Raw genomic sequence first — 17,437 nt, 5'->3', positions numbered from 1 at the left:
GATTTTCTTTTTAAGTACAATGGAGCGATTGTATTTACAGAGGAATCAGCTGGCAGCAGCCCATAATTTTGATGAATTAGGAAGCTCTACTTGGAAGATAAAATGTATTAAGCAATAACTGAGGGTGCTTAGCAAACTGAGTTACAGGATATACAATGGTGGAGCCTTTCTAACTTGACCACTCTGACCATAAATCCAGATTTCCATCAGTAAGAATATACCTTCACCCAAAGTTTCCCTGGTAAGTGGCTCTTCGTCCTGCCTTAAAGCTTAGACCAGGGGGCAATTGCACGGTACTGCTGAGACAATTAGTAACACAGATGGCTTCCCACAGGCCAGGCAACATCATGTTCATCCTCACACTGTTTCTATGGAGTAGAAACATAGCCATCTTGTACAGACAAGGACAGTAAAGCATCGAGATGCTATCCCTTGCCAAGGATCATCCGGTTAGTCAGAAGCACGCTGTTTCCAGAATGCTCAGCTTCACCGTAGCACGTCCCTGCCTCCTCCCAGATGAATATAGATTATTGCAGTGATTCAAGCCAACAGCAATTTCCCTGCCTCGCTTTCCCACCCATGAGCATTTGGTGATACTGAGTTCTCATTGTCTCACTGGGAAGGTGCTGCAGCTCTGCTGGGGACAGACCAGGAATGTACAATGTACAGGACAGCCTCCTACATAGAGGATTTGCCAGCCCAAAATGTCGACAGCGGGGAAAGCGAGAAGTCCAAGTCTGTCCTAATCCCCCTTGAAGCCAAAAAGGCTCGACTTAGCAAACCCTCCAGCCTAATAGCGATTTTATTATAATTCAGTATGAATCAAGTTTAATACCCTAAGCATGACAGAATGTCACTGTTCATTAATGATTTCATAGAGAAAAAAGTGAGGACAAACTCATAAATCACTGAGCAAGTGTTCTCGGCCTGTTTACGTAAACTAGGAACATTGGCGGTCAAGGCTGCTAAAGCTGGGCTAAATGAGAAGGATTCAAGTTCTGTACTCAGAGAGGAAGGCATCGATCTGGTGCTAACTCACAAGTGCAGTGAGGAAGGAAGTTCCACATGAGAGTGCTTAGTGCGCTTTGTTGGATTGCACAGACCCCTCTCTGCTGGGCCTTTTGCTTCTTTTCTGATGAAGAGGCAGAGGGGAGTGGAAAGTCCAGGCAGCACTTGGAGAAGATGTTTACAAAACTCATGCTGGGGTTTAGAACTCCCCTTCTTACCCTCCAACTATAGCCCAATTACGTAGTTTGGGCTTTTTATTTCATGGTTTTCCCCCTCTGGTCATAAGACTGGTTCTTGTTTTAATTAAAACACAAGCTGTATATTTGTATAGAAAAAACAACTGGAACTCGCTGTCTCTATCTAATAAGACAAAACACAGAAGGCAACCAACTTATTTTGAAGTTCCCCAGACTTGAAAATAACAGGCTTCCTCTGAAAAGTGCAAAGTTTAAACTGTACATCCCTGTGACCCTGCTGTCTGAGAGGACAACTATAGCCCTGTGAGAGAGAGCTCACACAAACACAAAGGTTCAAACCTTTCTCACACTGCAAACGGGCTTACAGAGCCCTTTATGGGTGTGAGAATCAGGCCCCCCTATCATCAAAACAAACCCCCCTCAGACTCTGAACCATGGCATACTTATTTTATTAAGGAAAGCCAACTTTTAGTTCTCGAAAATAGTATTTACCCAGGCCTGGATAAAGCAAAAGCTAACCCGTCAGTAGGTGAAGCGTGTCACACACAGTCACCATCTGCCAGACGCAGGCCCCGTCACACTCAGAACTGGAGCCTTTGAAGTCAGTTATCTTGCTCAAGCCTCACAAAGCTGCTTTTGCTTTCATCCCCTTTCACCATTGACAGAAGTGAGATTTCTGGGGGTTCTGTGACTTTCACAAGGTTATAGATAAAAGGTGACAGGGTCAGGACTTGATTACAGAACTCTTTGACCGGGGTATCATGACCTCTGAGAAGGCTAGTTGAGTGGGAGCATTGCTACACCTGGAGACTAGTCACCTCATGCACCAGCATCTCCGATTGGTACTGGAGGCCTCACAATTGTTTCTTGGTGGTGAGGCGCTTGGTTCCGAGTATAAAGAAATACAATCAGCTGAAAGGGAGGCAAGCGAGACCCTAACTTTTATTGCACCTAAAGTTTCCCTAGAAGGTGACCAGGACCTTCATGTGGATTCATTCCTATCAGCCCTTCCCTTCCTAGAAGTCACCCCGTTCTTGTCCATATTTAAAGCCTTTGTTCGGTGCCAGTCAGTATGATGTGGCTTCAGCAGCATTCAGAACACTACTGCATTTTTTGAAGTTTTATTTACTGTGCCCTACATTTGAGTCCAAATGTTCTCTAATTCCTCTTCTTTAGCTCCATGGTATTAAGAACACATTCCTGATTTTGGCACCAAATGCCCTGTATTTCGGTTATTCTCTAAGTCTCTCCCAAGAAACTGAATAGCAATTGTCTGATCTAGAAGTCATATGTTATATGTAGTGGGCCTCAAGACTTGAATCAAGTTCCTCTTCTCTATCTTAGACCAAACACCCACAGAAAAAAAAAGAAGCTTTAGTAGAGATTGATTCCCAAGAATAAAGAGCACCCACATTTTAAATTTAAGTTTAGGTTTTAATTTTAATTTAAAGAACAGCTAACTTTTAATTTGCCTCCTCTTATTCTGAACTTGGCCCTAGGAGTCTTGCCAGATTGTTCTAGTATCTATTAGACTGACCACACAGATTATTTATACAAACTTCTTGCTCATAGATAACTATTTTGCCAATCTAGTCAGCAAGTGTTTATTAACCATCAACAGTGTTCTGGGCACGGTTCTAAGTCTGGAAAAATAGTATAAACTTGGTACTCTCAGAGAGTTTATAACAGCAAATAAGCTATTATGTTTCACAGACTGTAACATATGTATTATAACTATGAACTGTCAGGTTAACTTCATGCAAGTCAACATCTTGGTACCAATTACTCTTCTTGCTCGGCTGTGTATCTAGTGACGATTGACTCATGACTCAGTTGACACTAGAGAAGCACTGACAAAGTCCACGGCTGGCCAGCTACCCGACTGCAAGATAAATGTGTGCTTTAATTATTTCATCATTTATAATTTTTATTATATTTATTAATTATTAATATTTATTATTATTATATATTATTATTATTTATTTATTATTATGTAGGCTTAACATATTAGTTAGAAAAGTGTAAGAGATTGTGGTACTTAGCATTTGCTGAACACTTACTGGACACCAGACAGGATCCCAGTGTTAGCTTAGAGTCTTCACATTCCCACTCTATTTGGCATTGAAATGACTCGGTTCTACCAATGGGATTAAAGAACTGAGACTACCAAGAACATGTTGATGTCTGGATATAATGTGGACAGTTTGCCTCCAGAAGCCACATGTGTAGCCATCTCATTGAAGATGACTTCTGCTGGGCTGTATGGCAAGTGGATAAAGCTGACTGCTGTGGCCTGACATAAGTAAGGTTGTCTGGCCCCAAACAACTGCATGTTTGGGAAGCAAACTTTCAGTGTCCCCTCACCTACGAACTCCGTTAAGCAAGGAAAGAGTTAAGAGGAGTTGCGTGAGGTAGACAGGTAGATGAGTGCACAGTCCTTTTCATTTCTAGCCCCAGCTCATTCCTGCTCCTCTCTTCTCCTGAACTTAGAATCCTAACAGTAATGAAGACAGGGAAGGAAAGTCTCACAGAAAACATGCTAGAACATATTATGAGACAAACATCTTATGAGCACTTATCAGTTCTCAAAATAACTCCAGCTTTGTTATCTTGTCTGCATACCTGTGTTCTACAGATGAGGAAAACAGGCTCCAGAGATAGGAAACAATTTATTTGTCCAGAACCATAGAGATGATGAATGTTGGAACCATGGCATAAATTCAGATCTTCTGGCTCCAAATCTTTGTCCTTACGCAAAAAGGACAACTGCCAGAGGTCATGTTAATAGAGTGAGGATTTTGTTCTTTTTTTTCTTTTTTTTTGTTTTTCTTTTTTTCTTTTTTTCGGAGCTGGGGACCGAACCCAGGGCCTTGCACTTGCTAGGCAAGCGCTCTACCACTGAGCTAAATCCCCAACCCCGATTTTGTTCTTTTGAATGCTGTGGCTGCATTGCTAGATTTATAATTATAGGTTGTCCTACGATTACTTTTATATAAATATTAACTGTTGTCATCATGGCCGCTAAAGTCATCATGGGCTACTCAAAGGGATTCATTTAATACAGTTCAATAAGTGCCTAGTATCTTAGGTAACTAAAATATCTTCTATCACCTTAAAGAAGCAATGAAGGCATTTATATAAATATGGAGAGAGAATGCCATGTGTGGAATTAAGATGAATTCTGATATGTGTTGAATGGTCTGGATGCCTTGCAAAAGGCCAATGACTGGACCAACATAAGCATACCAGATTTAGTAGCTCTAGAATGGTTCGTAAGAATCTATTGTCCAAGGGATTCCTGGAAGGCATGATGCTACTGGTCCAGAGAGCACACTTTGAATGCTGACAGTCATTCTGCATTCAAAGTCACATGCAATTTTGTGGAGATGATGCCCAGCCAAGGCTGGAAGAATGAAAGTTTTCCTATTGAAATGGGACAGAGGAATGGCATTCTGGGTAAACAGCGTAGCATTCAAAAATACACAGGAAAACTAATAGGTGGGGGACTATACCATATGTGCTGTTGCTGCAAAAAGAAGCGAATGCAAGGAAAAGGTGAGGCTGATCTTATGCCAAACAAAGGTCAGGGTCTTCCCATGTCCTATACACATCCTGCACAGTCACTGCAGGGTTTGAAACAGAGACATACTCGACTAAAATTTGAACTAAAGGAAACTGTTAAATTCTAATGCCAGTATGAATGCTCAGAAGAAATTCCTCCTAACTACCTAAACTTTAAAGCTTTTAAACTTTTGAAGATTCCAGGATCGTGCCCAGGATGTGTACATGTTGATATTTCAGGCAGTTAATCTCCCCTATCTGCCATGTGTATTTTCAAGTCAAAGAGAGTGTCTTTTTGCTCTTTTGCATATGGGAACTGCTAGTTCAGCAGAGGAAAGAGTCAAGGTGAAGACACTGCAGACATTTCCTGCGGGTAGAAAAGAGTAACATTACTAAGGGCTAACCTGGGGCTTCTTGGAGTGTATGCTGATTTTATGGGACAGTGGTACTTTATAGAAGGAGCGTTGCAGACGAGAAGGACCCCAGGATTAAAGGAACTGAGGAAGAGACTTTGTTCTTCAGGGGCATTGAAGCAGCTGGGGAAGTTGGTCAACCTTACCAGTTCTTGAAACATAGTGGAGTAGTAAAGATTTAATTGAAGGAGCTGTTTCTCCAGCCAATAACCTCTGGAAGGATTCAAGAAAAGGAAGGTATTAGGAGAAAACAGTAAAAGGAAAACAAATGCCTCTCAGATAACTGAACACCCTGTCTCCTTTGCATCACCCAAGGATAAATAACAGCATCAAGAGATCAGGCTACACAGTCTGGGTTGGAGCCTAAACAGATGGGAGATTCATTGATCTTGGTTTGCTCCACCCAACGTGGCAGGACTTACTACTAGTAACTGTCCCATGAATGAGTTAGGTTAGCCATCTGACAGTTCCGCATAAAAGACCATCTGTCCTGTGAATTGGGACATCAGTCTGGGAAGCCTCCCGTTGCAGCTCCCAGATGGTGGCACAATGCACGTAAGAGAGACGTGCTGGTCATGGGCTTAGTTTCAACTGGGCAAGAATGAGAATGCAAGTTGCTTCTGTAAACCACACGTTTCCTGTGTGCATTTCCTTCAACCACAACACAGCCATCTCTAAATCACTCTGCTGCATTAAGTCTTCCCTGGCAGTGTTGGTATTTAGAGAAATAAGTCCTCAAATTACTCTCTTTTTGGGTCTTTATAAAAAATGAAATATTTGTTGAATGCACAGACAATGTCACAGCTGAACTTGACATTCCATGCATTCTGAGAATTCCCCAAAACTACATAATTTTCTAGTTGACACTAATTGTTTTTCTTAGTTTTCTTAGTTTTTTATTTCTATTCCGAGGAGTAGCTCATCACTCTGTCTTCAGGGTCATTATTTCTTAGTGGTTGTGATGTGAAGAATTCAAATGTATGCCTTCATGAAAAGAAAAACGTCCTTTTTTACCATGGCAAGACCACAGACCATATGTCACCCCCCTTGATTCTGTTTTCTTTTGGTTTCCTTGTGTTGGTTTTGATTGTTGGTCGGTTGCTTGATTGATTTGTTTGGGGTTTTGTTGTCGTTGCTGTTTTGTTTTAGGATGGAGTCTCAGTGTGCCTTACCCTGGCTGGTTTAGAACTTGCTATAGAGAGAGATTAGCTTGGCTGGGAACTCTGATATTGCCTGCCTCTGCCACCCAGGAGCTAGGATTACAGGTGTGTTGACCTCATGCCTAGCTTCTGCTGTGATATTTTCTCTACATGCCAGCCAAGCAGCCTAAAGCAAGCTAAAGCTCACTTTCTACTTTGCAGCAAAGAGGGAGAACTGAAACTTCAGCTGATAAAGCTGAGATGTTAGTGAGTCTGGTTTTCAGGCGACGATTAGGATACATGTGTCTGCGATGAAGACATCGGTTGACCTGTTTTAATGGAGTATATATCTTTTAGGCACAATGAAAAATCCTTGCTGAATGTATTGTTGCCTATATAGAAATATAATCAATCAATTTTCTCTTTTTTAAAGTGTTGTCTTAAGGGAAAAGCCAAAAAGGGCAGGAGAGGTTGGGGAAAAGAAGGAGAGAGGGAGAGGAAGAGGGAGAGGGGAGAGAGAGGGAGGGAGGGAGGGAGAGAAGGAGAGAGAGAGAGGAGGAGGGGGAGGAGGAGAGGGGGGGAGAGAGAGGGGAGAGAGAGAGAGAGAGAGAGAGAGAGAGAGAGAGAGAGAGAGAGAGAAACACCTGAGTTGAAGTTGTGGGGGGCAGAAACCAGGAAAGATGGTGAGACTTCGCCAAAGGGTGTTTCATAGGGTACAGCAACCTAAACAAAGGCCTAATTTTAATTGAATTATAGACTGTGTAATTATATAACCTGCACCAGCTGGTTTCAAAAAACTACCAGATTCCTTAGAGAGCTCACACTTGGTCAGGAATATAATGTACCTTGTTACTACCAAGATGAACAAGATAAAGCTTCTCCACCTAAATTATCCCTGACCCCCCTCTACACACACACACACACACACACACAGGCACACACGCCCGCACATTGCATAAGCGTGATGTAGTCAAAGGGAAAACTGTCTTAGGTTCAGTTCTGGGTAAGAGCCACGCCCCCTCCATCTGTGTGTAGCATAGTTGCCGAAGCACCTGTAGTCTCCGAGGGATGGCTACACAAACAGGATGTTATTGCATCAGACAGGTAAGAATAATTCCTCTAATTAGCCTTCTGAGATTTCATTTTTCATTTAGAAATACTGGAAATTTAATTTGTTTGTGATAGGCAGTTGGCAAAGCGACAGTAGCGGCAAGCTCCTACTCCCTCTGTCTTGCTTAGCTGACGTGCTGTGGGAGCCCGGGAGGTCTATCTATCAACATCACACCAACTGAAGTGCCTTCGCATTGAAAAATGCATTCTAATTATATGGTCCTCACTTGTGATGCTAGAATAATCCTAATGGCTTTCCCCAGGTCATTTTTCTTCCAGATTAAATTATTCTTTTTTCTCGGTCGCCCAGGATTTTGCAGTGGAGAAGTAATTCATGATAGGTGCCTGTTGTTCCTAGAGACACAGAGCAAAATATTTTGAGCTAATTGTATTTTAGGGATTAAAATGTGAGCATTACTGAAGATAGTCTGACTTAAGCTTTGATTAAGGCTCCAATCTATTATATTCTATTCATTCTCTTTATTTTGTTTGAAAACACCCTTCTCTCGAGACAGATTGATAGGTATGAAAATGGAGACCCCATAAATCATGGCTATTGATTTACGTGTGTTTTGGCTCTCCTGATTTTTGTGCCTCCAGTATCACAATCTGTTATCTTGATAGCCAGCCCTGGACTGAGGCTGGGACAGAGACTAAAAGGCGTTGTCTTTCCATCTATACGAATCTGTCTCTGGAAGAGAAGAGCTTCCAAACAGACCCGTGCTCCTCTTGCTTTTTACGACATAATCTCAGTATGTTTGCCACGGAGCCTATAGGCACAGTAAAATCTGCAGCGCATGGTAACTGTTGGGACCTAAAACAAAAAGATGTTATCTAGTTTATGTGTATGAGTAAATGCATTGCATGAGAGTCCCCAGCTGCAGAGACCAAAAGAGGGCATTGGAATCCCTGGAACTGAAGCTCCAGATAGTTGTGGTCCACCATGACAGTGCTGGCAACTGATCCAGCCTTCTCTGCTAGAGCAGTGAGCGCCCTAACCACTGTTCCATCTGTCCAGCCCCAGCTTTGGATTTTTGCGTGTGGTCCACACCAGCACAGGTGTGTCTCCTTTATCCTGGATGTTGAGGAAGCCAAATTTTCCTCCTGCAGCCTTCCCTCTCCTGTAGCTAACTCCAAGGGTTGAGGAAACAAATAGTATCTTCAGGAAATATTCAAGGTCTGATAATTCTGACATCTTTCAGTTGGAAATAATGAGAGACAGAATCTATTGGATATGTCTTCCTCTTTCTATTCCTAAGAGCTGCCAAGCTTCGATCTATAACCTGTGTCTGCTGAGGTGCTTGTAGACAGAGCTCAGGATGCCTTCAGGGTGCAATGAGGTCCACTTCCTGAATGTTCATCTTGTACTCAAGTCTCATTCCTTGTGTTCAGTTTTGTTTTGTTTTGTTTCTGGATGATTTGAACGAATGCCTTAATTTCAAATGTCTGTTTTACACCGTCTTTCCTCTCTCGTCCCATTCAGTATTCAGTCACATCTCTCAAGACCATCCCAGCACTGTGCAGAAGATGTGACTCACAGAACGAAGACAGACCAGGTAGGTCACTCTTCTGGTCGCCCTGGGTTGAGAAGCTCCTGGAAAGTGGTTTCCCTGGCTTTGGTTCCTCTCACATTCTGCTGCTTTCTCTGCTCCCACTACCTCCTTACCACCTTCAACAAACAGATATGGGGTGGGCGGGTCATCTACAGGACCAGGAGGTCCTAATAAGGACCTGGCTGTGTACAAATCAGCAGAGATCCTCTTGCTATCTTCAAACCGTAGTATCCGCAGTGGTTTGCTGAAAACTCAAGAAAGCAGTGGTGGCGAAACATATTGATGCAGGCGCCAATGAAAAAATGCTGGATGCATTTACTACCCATATGGCCACAACCAATGCGAGGGATGGTGCTTTGCCAAAGTCTGAAACCCTATCAGGATGCTACATGCTAGAATCTGCAGTAAGGCATACTATAACAGTTAAGATGAAAGCAAGGCGCTGGAGTTTAATAGTGTAAACTAAACAGAGAATTATGGCAGATAGATGAAAACCAGCTGGCTGGCCTTTTCCTCTTTGCCCCATCCCCCGACTGAAAAAAGTACATTTAGTGTTGTTTTTCTCCCTGTAAATTAAATTAAATCCTTCTGATTTTCTCTCTGTGATGGGCAAAAGAAAAAGAAAACAGAAAAAAAGTATATTGGTGGGAATGATATTAAACTATGAAACGGTGTTCATTATTTTGGTCTATATAATTACCCAAAGGCGTCGCTATTAACCTTGCCAAGCTGAACCTCTCCTAATAGCAACACCAGGCTTGAGAAACATGTTTGGCAGGAGACTTAAGATAATCCTTAAATTGTGCGCATGATGTTTAAAAATAAATAGAAGTATCTTTCCAATACAGCTACTAGAATTCTGAATTACCAACCGAAAGGACTTGGAAAACAAACTCTTTCCACTGGGCCATTTGTTTTGCTTTGATATTTTGCTCAGCAGACACAGAGGAAAAAAAAGTGTTTACGGGTTTGTTTATTTCTATGAGAGAGAGAGAGAGAGAGAGAGAGAGAGAGAGAGAGAGAGAGAGAGAGAGAGAGAGAGGAGAGAGAGTTGGTAATACATGAAAGTGAGTCAGGAACATCACAGGAGTTAGCTTTAAATTCAAATGAAATTTTTCATTTGCTCTAAACTATTGAAAAAGAAAGGGCGTAAACCTGAGGGTTGGAGATAGAAGAAAGGGCGTTGTGGGGGTGTGAAGAGAGGTAATGGCAGATGGATATGATCTAAATATATTCTGTAAATATATAAAAATTTTCAAAGAGTGCACAAAGATGTTACTTTTAAAATGACATAAGTTTGTGCTATGTTGGACAGGGGATTTTTTGCCTCTAATGCCTTTAAGGATGTAGCTCCTTAAAGCAACAGTTTTGTTCAAAAATATGAAAAATGACCGCACAGAGGCACCAGCTACACCCTGCAAGAATGGAGGCACCAGCCTCAGAGTCTAAAGACTTAGGTTGCAGTCAGAACTCAGCCATGTGTCGGCTACATGACTTGATCCTGAAGTAGTCATCAGTAAACAAAGGAGAAACTGCTACCAATCATGGTGGGCTATTTTTAGGGTCAGATCCTGCACTTTATCAGTGGGCACTTTGCAGATGGAAGACTTCTCATTCATTCTTTAATTGGAGGTGTGGAGTAAGAGACAGGCAAGAGCAAACCCTTCACCGGTGCTGATTTAAGTGCTGCTGATGTATTAGGTACCTACCATAAGCACTTACGTGGTGGGATGTTCATGCTATAGGGGGGCAAGCCTAAGGACAGAACCATCAAATGCCTTGCTCAGAACCACGCGGAACTTAAGCTGTGAAACTGGAAATCCCGCCTCAGGAAGTCAGTCAGTAGATTCTGTCTTGTTTTGCATGACATATGCTATCTCCTAGGTAGCTGTATTAAGAAGCAACAGTGTAACCTTAATGTTTCAAAACGCTTCAAGTCAGCATTGTTAACCTATTAAATGGTAAATTTCTTTTCTCTATGATATAGCTAGCCTTACCAAGTTAAGGGAACAGAGGATTTTATCGTGGGTCTGCTTTATTCCATTCCATTTGACTTGTAGCACTTTCCTCCTGTGGTGGAAGAAGAATCCAGCATGGGCTTTCGGACTCTACCAAGAGCAAAGGCCCAGCCAGTGACCCAGGCAGTCAACAATAAATAGGTTTGATAGGAAACTAAAGAGAAGAGACCTCTTGATGGGACAATATATGCACATGCACACACACATGCACACACACACACATGCATGTACACACAACAGGAAGGATCACTAGGAGGCGTGGAATCCAGATTTTAATAGACAAAGAATGATCCTAACAAAAGAGAATGAAAAGACAAGTGCCAAGGTACACAGCGTCACTGTAACTATAGGCTTAGCATCACAGATAGCTATAGGCTTATCACAGATAGCTATAGGCTTCTCTGTGGACTTACAGAACATGATAAAGTTTTCAGACCCGGATTGTAAAAGAATAGAGACTTTCTCAAACATATCTCAAGAGCCACACGTGGAACTAACTCTTCCACTCAGTCTTTCTTCTGTCAATCACAGAGAAGTTTCTTTGTAAATGCTAGCAAATATCTACCTTTTCAAACAGGTAGCAGAAGAAATTACCATGGCCACCAAGAGAAGTCCACATCATCTTTGGAATGGAGCATTCCCCTGGGAAAGTCTTCCGAAACCCTCTGTCATTTGAAATACATCCTGTGTTTCTCTTAACATTAGTCGAATTTGCTAGGCATTTTCTGTTCAGGGAAGATTGTCAGATGTTCACATCTATCTCTGTGTTAAGAAGTCCTTCAGCAAATGCACCCATTTATTCAGTCAACAATGTGTGTTGTGTGGTCTTTGATCCAAACATGGAGAACATGGAACACAAACAAACATAAGACAATACAGAAGTTCCTGTGCTCTTGAAGCTCATATCAAGCTTATATCATGACACACGAACATACAAGTAGGCAAGAGCATCGCAGAACCATAAGACAGCATGGGCCGATGTAATAGTCTCTCATCCTGTGGATCAAAATATCTTTTCACAGGGATCACATAACATATCCTGTATATAAGATATTTACACTACGATTCGTAACAGCAAGAAGATTACAGTTATGAAGTAGCCACAAAATAGTCTTAAGGTTGGGGGTCAGCACATGAGGGAATTGAAGGGTCGCAGCACTTGGAAGGTTGAGAACCACTGTGATAGAAAGACGTGTGGGGTTTCGGAGGGAGGAGTATTCGGGATCCCAGGAAATGTATTAATTTCCTTATTACTGAGACAAAATACTCGACAACCTCAGCGGGTGGGGTCCTCTGGTTCTCAGTTTGAGCATACAGTCCACCAAGGCACAGAAGTCGGGGCAGCTGATCAGGTGATGTCTGCCAAGAGGAAGTAGGGAGAGACGACAGTGGGTGCTTCTCATTGTCATCCATTCCAGGACCTCCGCCCCGGGGAATGGTGCCACCTGCAGTTAAGATGAGTCTTCCGACCTTAATTAACCGAACAAGGAAACTCCCTCACAGATGTGCCAGAGATTGGCTTCCAGATTAGCCTAAATCACATCAACTTGACAATCGAGACGGAATCTTAGGGTGACCCACCCCCATGAAAGCCGGCAAAGAGGGCTGAAAACGAAGGAATGAGCAATTGGTGATGAATTGGAAAGGGTAGAAAAGCAGTGAGGCTGCTAAATGGTGATCAAACTAAGAAACAGCTGGGGAGGAGGATGGGAGAAGTGAGGCCAGACTCTCCAGGGAGCACCAGGATTCCAGCTTTTGTAAAATCCTCTCACAGACTGACCATCATTTACTCAAATGGCCTGGGACCAGAAGTGCTTCAGAGTGTGGAGCTGTCTGTATTTTAGTTGTGCTTTAGCTCTTGTTTTTCAGCCAGCCTGAAGCACTTCCCCCCTGTGTGTAATGGTAGCCCTGGATACAGTCTTTAAAGCACTCAGCAGACATATAGCCCAAGGCTCATCTCCCTCCATCCCTGCACCTGGGCCGGCTCGCACCGTGTGCTGCATGAGTGGCAACTGCCTCGGTGCTGTCAGAGGCTTCTGAGCTCTGCTAAACCTTCTCCCAGCTCATCACAACCTGAGAGTCCACCCCAGAATGCTCTTCTCTTAGCCAAAGGACTCAATTCTTACTGGACTCTTGTTTTTCTCCCTAACAGGAATAATATATCAAGTGATTATTCGTTGTTTGCACTACACAATGGCTAGGCTTCGATTTTTGTGAGAAAGAAGAGAGTGTGAAGAAGATACTCAGGTGGCGGGAGGGAGAGAAGTTAATGAGAAGTGGGAAGCTCGAGAACATTTTCTCCCTGTGGTGTGCGGGAGCCATGCAGGTGCTGCTAAGGCTTCAGAGTTATTCCTTAGAGGTTCCTAATTCCAGGCACCAAAATGGTACCAAATCTTCTGTAAATATCTCCACAAAATAATTCTGAGGAAGGACCATTATGATGTCCACTCTATTGATGAGGAGAGAGACTTGTAATTAATAATTTGCCCAAAATCCTTGAGTCAGCAAGTGACTGTCTCTGGGCCCCCTGCCCCCATGGGTGTGAGTCAACTGAGGTGTAATTTACTTCAGGGAACCGTGAATATCAAGCAGTGTGAGGCGAGGGTTAGCAGCAGGGTAAGATCTGTGTGAAATGTTCACATCTAATAAGGGAAGTAATTGGTGGAATGTTTGCCTGCAGTCCCTGCCCAATATCTGTGACTCCAAGCCAGTGAGCATTAACTCTATGGTTATCTTCAAATGAGCACAAAATGCATAATGACAACATATGGTGTTCAAAAAATATCCAATTTCATTGATTTTGAGTTTCTTTTAAGTTAATTAGATATTCAAATGTGCATTTGCTTCAAATCCATGCTACCGTAAATGTCCTGTGATTCTTTCAAAATAAAATCTGCTAATCTCACTGTATACTTTCCTTGTGCAGGAAGGCAAACAATTACTAACTCAGCTCTGCATCTGGGAACGTAAGCCTCAGTTATGCAGCAGTGGTAAACATGCGTCCAATAGCCCTGAAATAGATTCTGAAAGACTCCAATGCGCAGATAATAGGAGTCGTCACGCTTGTGACCATCGGATAAAAGAAACTCTTCTTTCCAAAACTTGGTTCCTTGTAAAAGTCATTTGTATGTATTTAAATGCATTGCAAATTTGTTATATTTTTAGACCCTGTTTCTGCAAAGTTTTGTAACAAATCCTGAAGCTATGAAAACAAACACTTACACGGTGTTTGAAGATTTTCAAGGAGTTTAGCCATCACCTAAAATAATAAATTGGCATCAAATGTATCCTGAAGACATTGCTATGACACAGTTAATGTTGCTAAGTATATAAACCTCCTGTTTCCAATTTATATAAAGGTCTGATGTTAGAAGCATGAAAGTGAAATTTAGCTTGGCAGTTTCGATTTCAAAAAGTCTGCAGATTAATCCATTTCTCTTGCTGTCACATAAAATAGACTCCAAAGAACAGAGGAATGGATTTTCTAAATGTTCAATAAAAAAAAATCATGTTGGGGACTGGAATGGCTCAGTGACTTAGAACAAGGACTACTCTTGCAAAGGACCTGAGTTCAGTACCCAGTACCCACCTCTGGCTGCTCAGAATGGCCCGTGACTCCAGCTCCAAAGGATTTGATGCCCTCTTTTGGCCTCTGTGGGCAACTGTACTCATATGCACATACCCTCCCCACAGATACACGGGCATAGACATAATTTTAAAAATGGATCTTTAACAAATGGGAAATAAACACTTTCATATGATACAGATCAAAATACTTTTAAAATCTCAGCCTACTTAACAACAGTAAAACTTTGTAAGCAAGTGAGGGTGCTTCACATCAAATAATCGTTTTAGCTAGGCATGGCTGTAATTCCAGAACTCAGGGGGCTGAGGTAGAAGGATCAGGAGTTTAGAGTTACCCTGGGCTTCACAGTGAGACTCGTTAAACAACTAAACAAACAAATAAATAAACTTTTTTTCTTTATTTAATAATAGTATAATTATAAACCAAATATTTATAATTATAAATATAAAATTATAAAAGTGGTATGATATGTCATTTTACAACATATGAAAATTAAATAAAACCATAATTAACCTTGCCATTAAAACAATTGTATCTTTTCAAGGTTTTTTCCCCTCAGACCCTTTTTGCGCCTGTATTATAAGAACAATTTCACCCGGTGCTCTCTTTGCTGCCACAGAGTTTGCACACATGCCAACATTGTGAGTGGCCCACAGAATGTTCCTGTAAAAGTGGAGCTACCCCCTCCACACACACACACCCTGTCCAAATCACTTGGTTTATTTTTATTGGAGTCTAAGGAACTCCTATCCACCAAACTGGTCATTAGAGGAAGTTCATGGTAGAAATGGATGCAGGGAAATAAGCATCAAGGAAGGACAGGAAAGCAGAGGGACAAAGAAAACCACTGGGCAGGCAGGGAGGGACGGGAACTTCAGCACAGACAGAGCAAGCTGAGCACATGCAGAGATCCTCTTAAAAGGGCCTGGCCCTGCAGAGACTTTCTCAGGAGATGCAACCCCCAGCACGCCATCCTAACCCAGTGTATGTTGGGAGGCGTTCTTTGTAAGCTTCAGCCCATCTCTGGCATCCTCCACTTGTCCAGTGTTAGATGCTGTCTGTCTACCCATCTCAATCTGTGTCTACATCCTCTGTTCTGTTTCTCCTGTAAAAGGGCATAGGGTTGGAGTTGGAAATACAACTCAACCAGTAGGGTGCTTGCCTAGCATGCGTGAAGTTCTGGGTTCTACCCTTGCTAAATAAACCAGGCATGGAAGTGCAAGCTTGTAATGCTAGCTAGAACTGGGGAAGTAGAGACGCAAGCAAGCCTGAGCTATCTGAAACTCTGAAGCTTCCCTCCCTGTGACAGAGGGAGGGAGGGGGGAGGGAGGGAGGGAGGGAGGGAGGGAGGGAGGGAAGGGAAGGAGGGAGGGAGGAATTCAGTCATCTAAGAAGTGTTCAGGTAATAGAATCCTAGAATCCTCATAGCTGAAAGACTGCTCTCGCCATCTGCTCAGCATGGCCTCTCCTCTCAGTGTGGTACAGGACCAGCACAGGGACTTGCAGCATCACCTATGTTGAGTCTGTGCAGGCCCTCAAGCCTCACCCCAGAGCCAGGTTCTGAACCTACAGTTTACAAACTTGGTCACAGGCTATGGACTTATGCAATCAAATGTAAGGAACTTTTACCTAAGTCACTTGGAATCCGACCCATTGCTCTTAATTGGACACAACCCTCTCTTCAAAAATTTACTATCTGTCATGTATGTCCCTCTCAGCTTAAAAAACAGATAATGGTTTCCAAAGATGGTCATGAGAAATGGGAAATTCTTCCGTGGCCATGGAGGACCTAGAGTAGTTTGCTACTGGACCAGCAAGCTTCCCTGATGTCACTCCTCCTTCTTGACACATCAGTCATTCAAATCTGTCAGGTTCCTTTGCAGGGTTTGTCCTTTCACCAATGAAGGAACCTTTCTATTCCTTAGGCCCCTATACCTGACTCCCTAGACCATTAATATCCATTAATATAAAGTGAATCACATACATAACTTTGTTTTTTTCTAGTAGCCTCATGGACTAGCTACCACTAAACAGATGGGTTAGTGTCATAATGTTTTGTTTAAGTCAGTATCTTAAAACTATTATCATTTAGACATGTGCCACCAACTACTTAAGTGCTTCATAACCAAAGATTTCCAGATGACACAGTGAAGATCTGAATTATACCCACACCTCCCACAACAAACCATATTATGTCCTAGCTCCCTATTCTTTTTCTCCTCATGAAATTCTTGAGGATTCTTTCCTTCTTCTCCCTTTGTGTGTGTAAATGTGGGGAGAGCACATAGCGGTGCTAAGGACTGAAAGCAGAGCCTTGCATGTGCTAGGCACTTGCTCTGCCACTGGGTTTTATCTCCTACCTTGTTCCTTTATATTTTGAGTAAACCTCTGGATTATACAAGCCGACCTTGAACTCATCCTGCAGTCCCAACAGTCCTTAGATCACCCTGCTTTAAAGAGTTATGGGAAAACCATGCCTCTAGTTCTTTATATCCATTAGCCTTGAGCATCTCCGATGTGAGTTGCCTCAGTACAGAAAGTCATTGCTTCCTTCCATGAAATCTACTGACGCTTTGATAATCTCATCACTCTTAGCATCATGGAAGTATTAGGACCTGTTGACCACTGCTACCTCCCTCCTGGTTTCCTTCCTAACACATTGACAGCCCCTTATTCTTCTTTACTTAACTGCTAACAGTCAAGTGTGACTAAATATTCACTAGGGCCACCCTCTACCCTTTCTGTCTCCCAGTCTCTTGCAGATCCCCTCTACCTGCTACTCTTAATTTCCAGCTTCTTTTCAACAACCCACTCGGTATCTTTAGTAGATGTCTCATAGAATTTAAAAAAGA

At 42.5% G+C, this 17,437-nt stretch overlaps 1 protein-coding gene across 1 annotated transcript in view; it reads left to right on the top strand.

Moving 5' to 3' along the window:
• The window catches only part of Sncaip (synuclein alpha interacting protein), a 136,190-nt gene that overhangs the window by 68,423 nt on the left and 50,330 nt on the right, over positions 1-17,437 (top strand). Inside the window, exon 3 of the mRNA XM_032885561.1 lies at positions 8,912-8,984. Coding sequence (XP_032741452.1) covers positions 8,912-8,984 — 73 coding nt within the window. The remainder of the gene's footprint in view (positions 1-8,911; positions 8,985-17,437) is intronic.

The sequence above is a fragment of the Rattus rattus genome, chromosome 15 (genome assembly GCF_011064425.1).
Source record: "Rattus rattus isolate New Zealand chromosome 15, Rrattus_CSIRO_v1, whole genome shotgun sequence".
In the NCBI taxonomy this organism is placed as follows: domain Eukaryota; kingdom Metazoa; phylum Chordata; class Mammalia; order Rodentia; family Muridae; genus Rattus; species Rattus rattus.
Note: the sequence above shows the minus strand (reverse complement) of the source record. Positions and strands in the feature narration are given on the sequence as shown.